Raw genomic sequence first — 18,672 nt, 5'->3', positions numbered from 1 at the left:
TCATGGCTTCACCAAGGATCTCCATGGAACATGTTCACAGCTTCCTTATAATCTTGGGAGCTCTATGCACCATGGCTTCTTCATAGTTTCCAGATCTCCATGCTCCACATTCACCAAATCTCCTTCATAATCTGCAAATAGCCATCATCAACAACTTCTTCCTCATGACAATGATACCCGCATGACGTTTGCATTCATGCTTCTGGCGAGAGTGGCAGTGGACAGCAATTGGCCATGGAATGTTCTGTGGTGCGACGAATGGAACGTTGAACACACAAAACTGATGCATATGGGCTACCGAAAATCCACATGCGGTCGAGAGGGTTCCGCTGCATTCGCCAAAGGTAGCCGTTTGGTGTGACTTCACCTCATTCATCCTCGGACAGTTCTTTTACAAAGAAATGAGGCCAACTGGGGTTGCTACCTGTTCTGTGACAGCAGCAAGATACCAGACAATGCTGGAAACAGCGGTCGTTCTGCAACTCCACCAGCGGCAGCGTCTTCAGACGACCACCTTCATGCATGATGCAGCACCGCCTCACATCGCAAATGGTGTGAAGAAGTTCTGCGTGCACATTTTCCCGATAACAGGATTTTGAGCCACTCCTTCCCTAACGCATGACCACCACATTCAGACAATCTTAATCTTTGTGATTTCTGGTGTTGGGGACACTTGAAAGAGCGTGTTTATCTGGGAAATGTGGACTCCCTGGCTGACCTGAAAGACCGCACCTTTTGTAAGTGCGCAGCATCCCACCAGACATGTTACACGCAGGCGTCGAGCATGTTCTGCATAGGATGAACATGATCACCATCTTCTATCATTTGTTACCACCTTCCATGAAGTCAGCAGTACTTTGTATCTGAACATGTCCTGACACTGGCACATGACCAACTCATACATGTACATATACAGATATTGGCCGGTGACTGTCTCATACATGTACATATACAGATACTGGCCGGTGACCGGCTCATACATGTACATATACAGATACTGGCCAGTGACCGGCTCATACATGTACATATACAGATACTGGCCGGTGACCGGCTCATACATGTACATATACAGATACTGGCCGGTGACCGGCTCATACATGTACATATACAGATACTGGCCGGTGACCGGCTCATACATGTACTGTACATATACAGATACTGGCAGGTGACGGCTTGTACATGTACATATACAGATACTGGCCTGTGACCGGCTCATACATGTACTGTACATATACAGATACTGGCAAGTGACGGCTTGTACATGTACATATACAGATACTGGCTGTTGACCTGCTCATACATGTACAGATATAGATACTGGCCGGTGACCAGCTTATACATGTACATATACAGATACTGGCCGGTGACGGCTTTTACATGTACATGTACAGATACAGGCCAGTGATCGGCTCACACATGTACATATACAGATACTGGCCGGTGACCAGCTCATACATCATGTACATATACAGATACTGGCCGGTGACCGGCTCATACATGTACATATACAGATACTGGCCGGTGACCGGCTCATACATGTACATATACAGATTCTGGCCGGTGACCGACTCATACATGTACACATACAGATACTGGCCGGTGACCAGGTCATACATGTACATATACAGATACTGGCCAGTGACCGGCTCATACATGTAAATATACAGATACTGGCCAGTGACCGGCTCATACATGTACATATACAGATACTGGCCAGTGACCGGCTCGTACATGTATATATACAGATACTGGCCGGTGACCGGCTCATACATGTACATATACAGATACTGCTCGATGACCGGATCATACATGTACATATACAGATACTGGCCGGTGACCGGATCATATATGTACATATATAGATACTGGCCAGTGACCGGCTCATACATCTACATATACAGATACTGGCCGGTGATCGGCTCATACATGTACATATATAGATACTGGCCAGTGACCAGGTCATACATGTACATATACAGATACTGGCCGGTGACCGGCTCATACATGTACAAACACAGATACTGGCCGATGACCAGGTCATACATGTACATATACAGATACTGGCCGGTGACCGGCTCATACATGTACATATACAGATACTGGCCGGTGACCGGCTCACACATGTACATATACAGATACTGGCCGGTGACCGGCTCATACATGTACAAACACAGATACTGGCCGGTGACCGGCTCATACATGTACATATACAGATACTGGCCGGTGACCGGCTCACACATGTACATATACAGATACTGGCCAGTGACCGGCTCATACATGTACAAACACAGATACTGGCCGGTGACCAGGTCATACATGTACATATACAGATACTGGCCAGTGATGGCTTATACATGTACATATACAGATACAGGCCAGTGACCGGCTCATACATGTACATATACAGATACTGGCCAGTGACCGGCTCATACATGTATATATACAGATACTGGCCAGTGACCAGTACCTCTATAAGTACATGTATGAGCCGCTCACCGGCCAGTATCTGTATATGTACATGTATGATCCGGTCATCGGGCAGTATCTGTATATGTACATGTATGATCCGGTCATCGGCCAGTATCTGTATATGTACATGTATGAGCCGGTCACCGGCCAGTATCTGTATATGTACATGTATGATCCGGTCATCGGGCAGTATCTGTATATGTACATGTATGAGCCGGTCACTGGCCAGTATCTGTATATGTACATGTATGAGATCGTCACTGGCCGGTATCTGTATATGTACATGTATGAGACGGTCACTGGCCAGTATCTGTATATGTACATATATGAGCCGGTCACCGGCCAGTATCTGTATATGTACATGTATGAGATTGTCACTAGCCAGTATCTGTATATGTACATGTATGAGCCGTTCATCGGCCAGTATCTGTATATGTACATGTATGAGCCGGTCACTGGCCAGTATCTGTATATGTACATGTATGACCTGGTCACTGGCCAGTATCTGTATATGTACATGTATGAGCCGGTCACCGGCCAGTATCTGTATATGTACATGTATGACCCGGTCACCGGACAGTATCTGTATATCTACATGTATGACCCGGTCACTGGCCAGTATCTGTATATGTACATGTATGAGCCGGTCACTGGCCAGTATCTGTATATGTACATGTATGAGCCGGTCACCGGCCAGTATCTGTATATGTACATGTATGACCCGGTCACCGGCCAGTATCTGTATATGTACATGTATGAGCCGGTCACTGGCCAGTATCTGTATATGTACATGTATGAGCCGGTCACTGGCCAGTATCTGTATATGTACATGTATGAGCCGGTCACTGGCCAGTATCTCTGTATATGTACATGTATGAGCCGGTCACTTGCCAGTATCTGTATATGTACATGTATGACCCGGTCACTGGCCAGTATCTGTATATGTACATGTATGACCCGGTCACCGGACAGTATCTGTATATCTACATGTATGACCCGGTCACTAGCCAGTATCTGTATATGTACATGTATGAGCCGTTCATCGGCCAGTATCTGTATATGTACATGTATGAGCCGGTCACTGGCCAGTATCTGTATATGTACATGTATGAGCCGGTCACTTGCCAGTATCTGTATATGTACATGAAGAAAAAACAAAAAGCCAGCACCAAATGTGCACTTCAGCACTAAACATTCCAAACTGTACTTATAAAAATTTTGAGATTTTTGGCAAAAAATTGCAATTTCTTGAGCTGCCTCGCCACGTCACGGCAAATCTCATTTGAGGCAGTCCTACACTAAAATATTTTTATAAAATGTGCCATACGGCCTCACATATGAATAGTAGAACTGCTCTCAGCAGCACTCACCTGGTCTATTTCAATCCCGTACCCATGACTGAGTCATGGCTGTGGGCGGGACAGGTCCAAGCAAATGCTGCATGAAGTAAATAGCCTGTGGACAAAGCCTGATGACTTAATGTGAACAGTCACCAACCGCCAAAATCTAGACAGATGGAATACATCCCAAATTGGGGTGCATAGCAAGGTGGGGTTCAGCCACCGACCAATTCAATGAAGAAAAAACAAAAAGCAGCACCAAATGTGCACTTCAGCACTAAACATTCCAAACTGTACTTATAAAAATTTTGAGATTTTTGGCAAAAAATTGCAATTTCTTGAGCTGCCTCGCCACGTCACGGCAAATCTCATTTGAGGCAGTCCTACACTAAAATATTTTTATAAAAATGTGCCATACGGCCTCACATATGAATAGTAGAACTGCTCTCAGCAGCACTCACCTGGTCTATTTCAATCCCGTACCCATGACTGAGTCATGGCTGTGGGCGGGACAGGTCCAAGCAAATGCTGCATGAAGTATATGTACATATATGAGCCGGTCACCGGTCAGTATCTGTATATGTACATGTATGAGCTGGTCACCGGCCAGTATCTGTATATGTACATGTATGACCCGGTCACCGGACAGTATCTGTATATCTACATGTATGACCCGGTCACTGGCCAGTATCTGTATATGTACATGTATGAGCCAGTCACTGGCCAGTATCTGTATATGTACATGTATGAGCCGGTCACCGGCCAGTATCTGTATATGTACATGTATGACCCGGTCACCGGCCAGTATCTGTATATGTACATGTATGAGCCGGTCACTGGCCAGTATCTGTATATGTACATGTATGAGCCGGTCACCGGCCAGTATCTGTATATGTACATGTATGAGATTGTCACTAGCCAGTATCTGTATATGTACATGTATGAGCCGTTCATCGGCCAGTATCTGTATATGTACATGTATGAGCCGGTCACTGGCCAGTATCTGTATATGTACATGTATGACCTGGTCACTGGCCAGTATCTGTATATGTACATGTATGAGCCGGTCACCGGCCAGTATCTGTATATGTACATGTATGACCCGGTCACCGGACAGTATCTGTATATCTACATGTATGACCCGGTCACTGGCCAGTATCTGTATATGTACATGTATGAGCCGGTCACTGGCCAGTATCTGTATATGTACATGTATGAGCCGGTCACCGGCCAGTATCTGTATATGTACATGTATGACCCGGTCACCGGCCAGTATCTGTATATGTACATGTATGAGCCGGTCACTGGCCAGTATCTGTATATGTACATGTATGAGCCGGTCACTGGCCAGTATCTGTATATGTACATGTATGAGCCGGTCACTGGCCAGTATCTCTGTATATGTACATGTATGAGCCGGTCACTTGCCAGTATCTGTATATGTACATGTATGACCCGGTCACTGGCCAGTATCTGTATATGTACATGTATGAGCCGGTCACTGGCCAGTATCTGTATATGTACATGTATGAGCCGGTCACTGGCCAGTATCTGTATATGTACATGTATGAGCCAGTCACCGGCCAGTATCTGTATATGTACATGTATGAGATCGTCACTGGCCAGTATCTGTATATGTACATGTATGAGCCGGTCACTGGCCAGTATCTGTATATGTACATGTATGAGCCGGTCACTGGCCAGTATCTGTATATGTACATGTATGAGCCGGTCACTGGCCAGTATCTGTATATGTACATGTATGAGCCGGTCACCGGCCAGTATCTGTATATGTACATGTATGAGACGGTCACTGGCCAGTATCTGTATATGTACATGTATGACCCGGTCACCGGCCAGTATCTGTATATGTACATGTATGAGCCGGTCACCGGCCAGTATCTGTATATGTACATGTATGAGCCGGTCACCGGCCAGTATCTGTATATGTACATGTATGAGCCGGTCACTGGCCAGTATCTGTATATGTACATGTATGAGCCGGTCACCGGCCAGTATCTGTATATGTACATGTATGAGACGGTCACTGGCCAGTATCTGTATATGTACATGTATGACCCGGTCACCGGCCAGTATCTGTATATGTACATGTATGAGCCGGTCACCGGCCAGTATCTGTATATGTACATGTATGAGCCGGTCACTGGCCAGTATCTGTATATGTACATGTATGAGCCGGTCACCGGCCAGTATCTGTATATGTACATGTATGAGCCGGTCACCGGCCAGTATCTGTATATGTACATGTATGAGCCGGTCACTGGCCAGTATCTGTATATGTACATGTATGAGCCGGTCACCGGCCAGTATCTGTATATGTACATGTATGAGCCGGTCACCGGCCAGTATCTGTATATGTACATATATGAGCCGGTCACCGGTCAGTATCTGTATATGTACATGTATGAGCCGGTCACTGGCCAGTATCTGTATATGTACATGTGTGAGATCGTCACTGGCCAGTATCTGTATATGTACATGTATGAGCCGGTCACTGGCCAGTATCTGTATATGTACATGTATGAGCCGGTCACTGGCCAGTATCTGTATATGTACATGTATGAGATCGTCACTGGCCAGTATCTGTATATGTACATGTATGAGCCGGTCACTGGCCAGTATCTGTATATGTACATGTATGAGCCGGTCACTGGCCAGTATCTGTATATGTACATGCATGAGCCGGTCACCGGCCAGTATCTGTATATGTACATATATGAGCCGGTCACCGGCCAGTATCTGTATATGTACATGTATGAGCCGGTCACCAGCCAGTATCTGTATATGTACATGTATGAGCCGGTCACCGGCCAGTATCTGTATATGTACATGTATGAGCCGGTCACCAGCCAGTATCTGTATATGTACATGTATGAGCCGGTCACCGGCCAGTATCTGTATATGTACATGTATGACCTGGTCACCGACCAGTATCTGTATATGTACATGTATGAGCCGGTCACCGGCCAGTATCTGTATATGTACATGTATGAGCCGGTCACTGGCCAGTATCTGTATATGTACATGTATGAGCCGGTCACCGGCCAGTATCTGTATATGTACATGTATGAGCCGGTCACTGGCCAGTATCTGTATATGTACATGTATGAGCCGGTCACTGGCCAGTATCTGTATATGTACATGTATGAGATCGTCACTGGTCAGTATCTGTATATGTACATGTATGAGCCGGTCACTGGCCAGTATCTGTATATGTACATGTATGAGCCGGTCACTGGCCAGTATCTGTATATGTACATGTATGAGATCGTCACTGGCCAGTATCTGTATATGTGCATGTATGAGCCAGTCACCGGCCAGTATCTGTATATGTACATGTATGAGCCGGTCACCGGCCAGTATCTGTATATGTACATATATGAGCCGGTCACTGGCCAGTATCTGTATATGTACATGTATGAGCCGGTCACTGGCCAGTATCTGTATATGTACATGTATGAGATCGTCACTGGCCAGTATCTGTATATGTACATGTATGAGCCGGTCACTGGCCAGTATCTGTATATGTACATGTATGAGATCGTCACTGGCCAGTATCTGTATATGTGCATGTATGAGCCAGTCACCGGCCAGTATCTGTATATGTACATGTATGAGCCGGTCACCGGCCAGTATCTGTATATGTACATATATGAGCCGGTCACCGGCCAGTATCTGTATATGTACATGTATGAGCCGGTCACTGGCCAGTATCTATATATGTACATGTATGACCCGGTCACTGGCCAGTATCTGTATATGTACATGTATGAGCCGGTCACTGGCCAGTATCTATATATGTACATGTATGACCCGGTCACTGGCCAGTATCTGTATATGTACATGTATGAGCCGGTCACCGGCCAGTATCTGTATATGTACATGTATGAGCCGGTCACTGGCCAGTATCTGTATATGTACATGTATGAGCCGGTCACCGGCCAGTATCTGTATATGTACATATATGAGCCGGTCACCGGCCAGTATCTGTATATGTACATGTATGAGCCGGTCACTGGCCAGTATCTATATATGTACATGTATGACCCGGTCACTGGCCAGTATCTGTATATGTACATGTATGAGCCGGTCACTGGCCAGTATCTATATATGTACATGTATGACCCGGTCACTGGCCAGTATCTGTATATGTACATGTATGAGCCGGTCACCGGCCAGTATCTGTATATGTACATGTATGAGCCGGTCACTGGCCAGTATCTGTATATGTACATGTATGAGCCGGTCACCGGCCAGTATCTGTATATGTACATGTATGAGCCGGTCACCGGCCAGTATCTGTATATGTACATACATGAGCCAGTGTCTGGACATGGTCAGATGGTAGAAGGGACCACATTATGAGGAAAATGTATTAAAGGAGAACAATTAGCTTTTTGAGGTGAGCTGATATCACTTCTTAAAGGGATGTGTATTTAGCGCACGGTTAAGACTGTGATCATTAGATTGTGAGATAGTGGAGCACTTGGTGTCCAAATCTTTGAAACTTCACAATATCTTTCCAGTATTTTTATCCACTATACAGGTCTCCAGAGAGTAACCCTTTTCTATATTTTATGATTTTAACAATCTTTTGTAGATTCTTTCTCAAAACGACAAAAAGAGACTGAAGCAGAAGTGACAGCCGCACTGTGTGCCCCAAACAAGCATCGAAGACCACGTGAGATACAGCGATAGATATCAATACAGGAAAAATTATCACCTCATAGTCACCACTCGGCACCATGTTCACTTGTTCCTCACCACTCGGCACCATGTTCACTTGTTCCTCACCACTCGGCACCATGTTCACTTGTACCTCACCACTCAGCACCATGTTCACTTGTTCCTCACCACTCGGCACCATGTTCACTTGTTCCTCACCACTCGGCACCATGTTCACTTGTTCCTCACCACTCAGCACCATGTTCACTTGTACCTCACCACTCGGCACCATGTTCACTTGTTCCTCACCACTCGGCACCATGTTCACTTGTTCCTCACCACTCAGCACCATGTTCACTTGTTCCTCACCACTCGGCACCATGTTCACTTGTTCCTCACCACTCGGCACCATGTTCACTTGTTCCTCACCACTCGGCACCATGTTCACTTGTTCCTCACCACTCGGCACCATGTTCACTTGTTCCTCACCACTCAGCACCATGTTCACTTGTACCTCACCACTCAGCACCATGTTCACTTGTACCTCACCACTCAGCACCATGTTCACTTGTTCCTCACCACTCAGCACCATGTTCACTTGTTCCTCACCACTCAGCACCATGTTCACTTGTACCTCACCACTCAGCACCATGTTCACTTGTTCCTCACCACTCAGCACCATGTTCACTTGTTCCTCACCACTCGGCACCATGTTCACTTGTTCCTCACCACTCAGCACCATGTTCACTTGTTCCTCACCACTCAGCACCATGTTCATTTGTTCCTCACCACTCAGCACCTTGTTCACTTGTTCCTCACCACTCAGCACCATGTTCACTTGTGCCTCACCACTCAGCACCATGTTCACTTGTTCCTCACCACTCAGCACCATGTTCACTTGTTCCTCACCACTCGGCACCATGTTCACTTGTACCTCACCACTCAGCACCATGTTCACTTGTTCCTCACCACTCAGCACCATGTTCACTTGTTCCTCACCACTCAGCACCATGTTCACTTGTACCTCACCACTCAGCACCATGTTCACTTGTTCCTCACCACTCAGCACCATGTTCACTTGTTCCTCACCACTCAGCACCATGTTCACTTGTTCCTCACCACTCAGCACCATGTTCACTTGTTCCTCACCACTCGGCACCATGTTCACTTGTACCTCACCACTCAGCACCATGTTCACTTGTTCCTCACCACTCAGCACCATGTTCACTTGTTCCTCACCACTCAGCACCATGTTCACTTGTTCCTCACCACTCAGCACCATGTTCACTTGTTCCTCACCACTCAGCACCATGTTCACTTGTTCCTCACCACTCGGCACCATGTTCACTTGTACCTCACCACTCAGCACCATGTTCACTTGTTCCTCACCACTCAGCACCATGTTCACTTGTTCCTCACCACTCAGCACCATGTTCACTTGTTCCTCACCACTCAGCACCATGTTCACTTGTTCCTCACCACTCAGCACCATGTTCACTTGTTCCTCACCACTCGGCACCATGTTCACTTGTACCTCACCACTCAGCACCATGTTCACTTGTTCCTCACCACTCAGCACCATGTTCGCTTGTTCCTCACCACTCAGCACCATGTTCACTTGTTCCTCACCACTCAGCACCATGTTCACTTGTACCTCACCACTCAGCACCATGTTCACTTGTTCCTCACCACTCAGCACCATGTTCACTTGTTCCTCACCACTCAGCACCATGTTCGCTTGTACCTCACCACTCAGCACCATGTTCACTTGTACCTCACCACTCAGCACCATGTTCACTTGTACCTCACCACTCAGCACCATGTTCACTTGTTCCTCACCACTCAGCACCATGTTCACTTGTTCCTCACCACTCAGCACCATGTTCACTTGTACCTCACCACTCAGCACCATGTTCACTTGTTCCTCACCACTCAGCACCATGTTCATTTGTTCCTCACCACTCAGCACCTTGTTCACTTGTTCCTCACCACTCAGCACCTTGTTCACTTGTTCCTCACCATTCGGCACCATGTTCACTTGTTTTCCACCACTCGGCACCATGTTCACTTGCTCCTCACCAATAGACACCAGGTTAACTTGCTCCTCCCCTATCAGTGTCATGTTCATTTGTTCTCCACCACTCGACGCCATGTTCACTTGCCCCTCACCAGTGTCCCGTGTGTTCATTTATAGGGTCAGCAGCATCATCCAGCACATCTTCAGAGGAGCAGAACTGGTATGAAAATTACAGACAACAAGTCGGTGAGTATACAATGGTGGTGATCTGGGTCCTCAGTATTCGGTGACCGCCCGTCACCTCCATCCTCAGTATTCAGTGACCGCCCGTCACCTCCGTCCTCAGTATTCAGTGACCGCCCGTCACCTCCGTCCTCAGTATTCAGTGACCGCCCGTCTCCTCCGTCCCTAATATTCGGTGGCCGCCCGTCTCCTCCATCCTTAGTATTCGGTGACCGCCCCTCTCCTCCGTCCTTAGTATTCGGTGACTGCCTGTCTCCTCCGTCCTTAGTATTCGGTGACCGCCTGCCGCCTTCGTCCTTAGTATTCGGCGACCGCCCATCGCCTTCGTCCTTAGTATTCGGTGACCGCCCGTCGCCTTTGTCCTCAGTATTCGGTGACCGCTTGTTGCGTCCTTGACTGCCTGTCTCCTCTGTCCTCAGTATTTTCCATCACTTCTTCTCGTCATTTGTTCACTGGTTATGGAGGAGCTCAGCAGGAGGTTGTTCCAAACGTCTTGGAGATCTGACCCCAGATCTTCTGTGTATGAGGCTTGTGCAGATCCTTCTGTCTCTTCATATGATCCCAGAAAGTGGGAATGATGTGGGATCAGGACTCGGTAGGGCCGGATCATCACCCCCAGGACTCCTCCTTCTTATTTACATTTGTCTGGATGTTGAGGGTCGTTGCCCGGCTGCAGAATGCATTTTGTGCCGATCAGATGCCTCCCGATAATATCACATGATGGCTTACTACCTGCTTGTATTGCTCAGCATTGAAGATACCATCTATTTGCTGAATACGACAGACTTACCGGATCCTCCACCATACCACTGTGCCCCCTATGCTCCGGCAGATTTTCATTATTGTACCACTCTCCAGCCTTTGGGAACAATTTGCTTCTGTTCCATCCAAATATTTCAGATCTTACTTTTCCATCCAGAGACCTGCTGACATTTCTCTGTCCCCAGGTCCTATGTTTTTTTGCATAGTTGAGGCACTTGGAATATTTCCATGTAGAAGGTTTGGATTTTGGCCACAAAGATTAATTAATTAAAAAAAAAACCCTTAAAATTACCTTAATGATGCAACATTAAAAAACTGCTTGCACTAGATTACCCTCTGAATTACATAGTTAGGGTATGTGCGCACGTTGCTTTTTACCTGCTTTTTTGCTGCTTTTTCTTCTGCGCTGTTTAATGCCAAAATGGATGTGTTCTTCTATTCAAGCAAAGTCTATGGGAATTTGGGTTTCTTGTTCACACTATGTTGTTCAAAATGCTGCCTTTTTGTGGCAGAACTTTGGTCAAAAACTCAGCTTTGCAGTGCAAAACCCAAATGGCAAAAACAATTGACATGTTGCTTCTTTGAAAAGCTGAGTTTTTGACCAAAGTTCTGCCACAAAAAGGCAGCATTTTGAACAACATAGTGTGAACAAGAAACCCAAATTCCCATAGACTTTGCTTGAATAGAAGAACACATCCATTTTGGCATTAAACAGCGCAGAAGAAAAAGCAGCAAAAAAGCAGGTAAAAAGCAACGTGCGCACATACCCTAAAGGTGTCTGTGCAGTGTCACAGGTGGAAGTCATGGGCTAATTGTGTTGCCACAAGAAGGAAGAGGAAGAGATTTACATTTTACAGGGATCATTTACATTCGGGAGCCAGTGAAAGATATGGGGACTGCGAGATAACATATTTTATACACTACATATATTACAAGGGCTTATCTTCAGTACACCTCCCCCCTTTTTATTGTGCCATGGGAAATTTACCTAGAGGTTATTTTCCAACACATCCTCGTAATGTGTTCCCACTTTCCCATGCCTTGATCAATAGGTCTCCTGTGACTCCACTGGAGCAATTTTCACTGGCCCTTTACCTCTGTGTACCAAGCCAGGTTGAATAAAAACAGAAAAGACATTTAGGCCAGGATTAAATACAGTATGCTGGTAGGACTTCAGCTCCATTGATAACTGCTGTTCACTACCCTTCATGGCTTATGCAATCATCTGGGGGCCCCTACCTCGGCAAGTGAACCGTAACCTGGCACAACTTTTTTAGTTTTTTCCCGATATTCATTCATGTTGGTGCCAAAAAACATCGTCTCTTCATCTTCCTCCGATTGACTAGCCTTAGTGGCTTTCCTTCAATAGAGGCTGTGGGCAGTCAGTAGGGGAAGCCCTGATATATTACGTAGTATGATATTGTCCTCTGAAGTTCACTTCTCATTAGACTCAATAACACTCTCCAGTATTTCTAAGTTGGCTCCAGATTGTAGTGCCCCTTTAATGTCCTCACTGGTTGTCCCAACTGAGGCCGTAGGTAGGGATGGAGACTTCAGCTCTAGTTCCAGGTCAGCTGGAGCTCTATTTGGGTCCTAGATGAGTACAGGGCATTAGCATGAAATTTCTGAGCAGTCAGACTTTGTAGTACTTTAGATACAAGAGGATTACTGGCGTTCATCTCCTCCGCTCTCTCAGGACTATTCTACTCCAAAAGGTGAAAAAGTAGGACAGGTCCATCCTCAGCATTCCTCCAGGACATGGATCTGAATGTAGTCAAGTGAAATTGTCTTGTGTCCTCAAGTTGTGTCACAGCAAGAAAATAATTCATTATACACAGTATATCACAAAAGTGAGTGCACCCCTCACATTTAAGGGGTGTACTCACTTTTGTTGCCAGCATTTTAGACATTAATGGCTGTGTGCTGTGTAATGATGAGAGAATATACTCGGCACTATTAATTACTTTCACAAATATTAAAGTATTCGCGACATCTGTTACTCGTCGAGTATTTTGGCATTCACATCCTGAGTTTCAAGTCTCCTCCCTCGCCGCATGTCTGGCTCCTGATTTTTAGCCACTAAACATGCGGGAAGCTTGCCAATCACAGTACTTGCTGTAGCCATCTTTGCTTCTGGCATAACTATGTTTGGGAGACGCAGTGAAAAAAAACAAAAAACTTGCGATCATTAAAGCCGGAGAATTTACTTACCGAGTATCCCTGTCACACTACTTCCTGGTCCACTCATTAACCCTTATGAATATGCACTGCTTCCCCCACCCAGCCTCTGTGTCAACGTCTGTGATTGGTTGCAGTCCTGCTTTCTTCCCCCACACTCTCTGCCGGGGTCTGTGATTGGTGCAGTGTAAAAAAACCAAAACAAAAATAATTGGAAAAAATGACGCAGCGTCCCTCGTATATTGATAACAAGTGAAGATAAAGCAGATGGCTACAGGCTGCAGCCCCCAGCTGTGTGCATTATCTTGGCTGTGAAACAAAATATGAGGCACCCCAGGGCGGCTTTTTTAAAAATTATTTAAATAATTTAAAAACTTGGCATGCGGTTCCCCCCAATTCTGATACCCAGCCAAAATAAAGCGGACAGCCTGGTCCTCCTCTGCCTAAAAATAGCAGCCTGCAACCACCCTGAAATTGTGGCACATTACTTGGCTCATTCCGATTGCGGTGCGGTGGCAATCAGGGTAATATAAGGGGTTGATCACAGCTGTGGTTTGTCAAAAAATCACAGTTGTCATAAAACCCTGCATTAGTAATAAGGAGGGGTCTATGAGAGCCCCCATTGCTAACCCTGTCAGTAAAAAGAAACGCAAAAACACAAAAATCCTTTTATTTTAATTTTTTTTAAAAAACACCCTCTTTCACCACTTTATTAAACCCCAAAACATCCCTGCCTCAAAAACAAAGATTATGTGGAATAACCAAAACAGCTCTCGAAAAAATTTTTTTTGCAGACCTGTGATTATTATTACATGTGTCTGACCCATGCTTACAGAGACCTTAGTTTGCTCTGGTGTTCTCTTTACTGTATACGTTTATAGCCCCTATCCGTTCTTACTATGTGGATTTTAAAGGGAAGGTGTCGTGAAAAAAAAAATTTCAATAACTGAAAAAATGTAAAGTATTAATGTTTTAATGTTTTGTTTAAATATTAGTATTTGTTTTTAATTGAGCAAAATATAAAAAAAAATAAAAAGTTTGATATTTTCCACTGTTAAACACTAGGGGAAGCAGCTGCCGAAATCCTACAGAAATCCCACTGTAGAAATAGCCTGGCTTACAGCTGCAGTAAAGTGGGCAGAGTCTGCTCTCCTGTGTGTGATGTCACCTCTCCCTCCTAATCTGAGTGTTTACAACAGATAAGAGAGAATGAAATGTAAGGACACAATGCAGAGCCATTATAGTGGTGACCAGAAATGTCTAAAGTGTCACCAAGGACAGCAGGAGTATCACACAGGACAGGATTAGATACACGGCTCAGAAGATAGTATCACACAGGATAGGATTAGATACATGGCTCAGCAGACAGTATCACACAGGATAGAATTAGATACACGGCTCAGCAGACAGTATCACACAGGATAGGATTAGATACATGGCTCAAAAGACAGTATCAAACAGGATAGGATTAGATACACGGCTCAGCAGACAGTATCACACAGGATAGGATTAGATACACAGCTCAGCAGACAGTATCACACAGACTAGGATTAGATACACGGCTCAGAAGACAGTATCACACAGGATTAGATACACGGCTCAGAAGACAGTATCACATAGGAGAGGATTAGATACACAGCCCTGCATACAGTATCACACAGAATAGGATTAGATACAAGGCTCAGCAGACAGTATCACACAGGAGAGGATTAGATACACGGCTCAGCAGACAGTATCACACAGGAGAGGATTAGATACACGGCTCAGCAGACAGTATCACACAGGAGAGGATTAGATACACGGCTCAGCAGACAGTATCACACAGGAGAGGATTAGATACACGGCTCAACAGACGGTATCACACAGGATAGAATTAGATACACAGCTCAGCAGACAGTATCACACAGGATAGGATTAGATACACAGCCCTGCAGACAGTATCACACAGGATAGGATTAGATACACAGCCCTGCAGACAGTATCACCGATACACACACAGACCAACAGGTGGCAGGCGGAAGGGGGGGTTGAGCAGGGGTTGTTTTTGAAGACGGTAGCAGTGGCGGTACTCCCATGCAGAGGCACACAAACACACACACAGCAGCGGCGACTGGGGGGCAGAGCAGGGGCTGGGTAGAGCGGAGGGAGGAGCTGTTATTGGAGACGGTAACGGCGGGGGGAGGGGCGGCGGCAGTAGGGGGGGCAGAGCAGGGGCTGGTTAGAGCGGAGGGAGGGGGTGTCATTGGAGACAGTAACGGCGGGGGGAGGGGAAGGTAGGCGGCCCGTACTCACACATCCCGGCAGTTGACAGGGGTAAAATGGAGCAAACAGCATACGCTGTGAGCTCCACAATGATGGCGCCGATCTCCTCCCTCTGCTGTGATCTGGACATCCCAGGGGGTGCGTCCAGGTCACAGCAGACGGCTTCTCTAACGTTACTAAATGGGGTCAGATCCCGACCACTGTTCTCTATACACAGGGGCTGCCTTAAAGGAGTAACTGTCGTTACACACACAGCAAATCCAGCATAGCCCCCAGTGCCTTCAGTAAAATTAGAATTACATAAAAACTAAATATGCAGTGATTTTAATTTTGTATTAAAAATACTTGATTTCATAATCACTATTTTTAATACAAAAATAAAAAAAAGCGACACCTTTCCTTTAAATCCCCTATGCATATTTACTATGTGGGTTTATAGCCCCTATCTGTTCTTACTATGTGGGTGACGACATAATACGGCTAAGGAGGCCATGACAATTTCTTTTACGATGTGAATCCGTTATAAACTCCTTTAAAGTATGATACCATCACATCGTCCTCACACTGCAGACATCTGTAATGACACGTTTCCATGCTCTGCTCAGACTATACTGGCTCTGCTGCTGATCGTAGTGTTTTCACTTCTTCCATTATTTTATACAAGCAATAATCCTGTCCTTTATAGGTCCACAGAATTTGCTGTTTCCGCCACAACCATATGAAGGATCCTCTGAATACGATGATGTCAGTTCTTTCCCTTCTGATTGATATGACGAGTGGTAAGCAACAATAATCCGGCTGGGACACTGCAGGAGTGGGGATCATTTATTATTCAGTGTCTCCAGGTCTTAGGTTTTAAGCACAATGGAATCCTAAGGACAGATCAGTGGATGACTGTAGATAGGGGGTTTCTATAGACAACTGGTGACTGGAGGCCTGTAGAGAACTGGTGACTCTAGACTGGAGGCTTTGTAGAGAACTGGTGAATGTAGACTGGAGGCTTTGTAGGAAACTGGTGACTGTAGACTGGAGGCTCTGTAGAGAATTGGTGACTGTAGACTGTAGGATCTGTAGAGAACTGGTGAATGTAGACTGGAGGTTTTGTAGAGAACTGGTGACTGTAGACTGGAGGATCTGTAGAGAACTGGTGACTGTAGACTGGAGGCTCTATAGAAAAATGGTGACTGTAGACTGGAGGTTCTGTAGAGAACTGGTGACTGGAGGCTCTGTAGAGAACTGGTGACTGTAGACTGGAGGATCTGTAGAGAACTGGTGAATGTAGACTGGATGTTTTGTAGAGAACTGGTGACTGTAGACTGGAGGATATAGAGAACGGGTGACTATAAACTGGAGGCTCTGTAGAGAACTGGTGACTGAAGACTAGAAGGCTCTGTAGAGGACTGGTGACTGTAGACTGGAGGGCTCTGTAGAGAACTGGTGACTATAGACTGGAGGATCTGTAGAGAACTGGTGACTGTAGACTAGAGGATCTATAGAGAACTGGTGACTGTAGACTGGAGGATTTGTAGAAAACTGGTGACTGAAGACTAGAAGGCTCTGTAGAGAACTGGTGATTGTAGACTGGAGGCTCTGTAGAGAACTGGATTGTAGACTGGAGGCTCTGTAGAGAACTGGTGACTGTAGACTGGAGGCTCTGTAGAGAACTGGTGACTGTAGACTGGAGGCTCTGTAGAGAACTGGTGACTGTAGACTGGAGGCCTGTAGAGAACTGGTGACTGTAGACTGGAGGCTCTGTAGAGAACTGGTGATTGTAGACTGGAGGCTCTGTAGAGAACTGGATTGTAGACTGGAGGCTCTGTAGAGAACTGGTGACTGTAGACTGGAGGCTCTGTAGAGAACTGGTGACTGTAGACTGGAGGCTCTGTAGAGAACTGGTGACTGTAGACTGGAGGATCTGCAGAGAACTGATGACTGTAGACTGGAGGGCTCTGTAGAGAACTGGTAACTGTAGACTTGAGGGCTCTGTAGAGAACTAGTGAGTGTTGAACATGAATGACTATGATCATAGTGGTGTTGACATGATTGGTGGCAGAAGTCATCATTGCTGAATGCTTAAACAGAGTCAGGCAGCCAAGCAAGGATGCATTAGACCTGAAGAGGCCGGGAATTGTTAATGTATTTCTCCCTTTCATATTTCATAACATTGTAAGCTGTTTGTAAAAAAAATGTAAAGTGGCTGGAAAACCTATTTTAAAGGAAAATGTGGGAAATGTGTGGTGACTTTAAATACCTCTTTTCTTTGCAGACACACCTTGTAATCTTTGTCTCAATGTCATCTAAAGACTTCACTCCAGACTGACCATGTTATCTTCAGCTGTTCTCTGAAGCCTTCTCTCCAGACTGACCATGTAATCATCAGCTGTTATCTGAAGCCTCTCTCCAGACTGACCATGTAATCATCAGCTGTTACCTGAAGCCTCTCTCCAGACTGACCATATAATCATCAGCTGTTATCTGAAACCTTCTCTCCAGACTGACCATGTAATCCTCAGCTGTTATCTGAAGCCTTCTCTCCAGACTGACCATGTAATCCTCAGCTGTTATCTGAAGACTTCTCTCCAGACTGACCATGTAATCATCAGCTGTTATCTGAAGCCTCCTCTCCAGACTGACCATGTAATCCTCAGCTGTACTCTGAAGAATTCTCTCCAGACTGACCATGTAATCCTCAGCTGTTATCTGAAGACTTCTCTC

General features: G+C 45.7%; 1 protein-coding gene across 1 annotated transcript in view; it reads left to right on the top strand.

Annotated features, from left to right (window-relative positions):
* The window catches only part of LOC142297464 (T-cell differentiation antigen CD6-like), a 65,561-nt gene extending 47,244 nt beyond the window's left edge, over positions 1-18,317 (top strand). The window contains exons 10-13 of the mRNA XM_075341689.1: positions 8,431-8,511; positions 10,690-10,758; positions 16,643-16,736; positions 18,224-18,317. Of these exons, the coding sequence (XP_075197804.1) occupies positions 8,431-8,511; positions 10,690-10,758; positions 16,643-16,725 (233 nt within the window). The 3' untranslated portion in view covers positions 16,726-16,736; positions 18,224-18,317. The remainder of the gene's footprint in view (positions 1-8,430; positions 8,512-10,689; positions 10,759-16,642; positions 16,737-18,223) is intronic.
* The last annotated feature ends 355 nt before the right edge of the window (positions 18,318-18,672 follow it).

The sequence above is a fragment of the Anomaloglossus baeobatrachus genome, chromosome 3 (assembly GCF_048569485.1).
Source record: "Anomaloglossus baeobatrachus isolate aAnoBae1 chromosome 3, aAnoBae1.hap1, whole genome shotgun sequence".
NCBI lineage: Eukaryota > Metazoa > Chordata > Amphibia > Anura > Aromobatidae > Anomaloglossus > Anomaloglossus baeobatrachus.
This window is presented reverse-complemented; position numbering and strand designations above follow the sequence as displayed.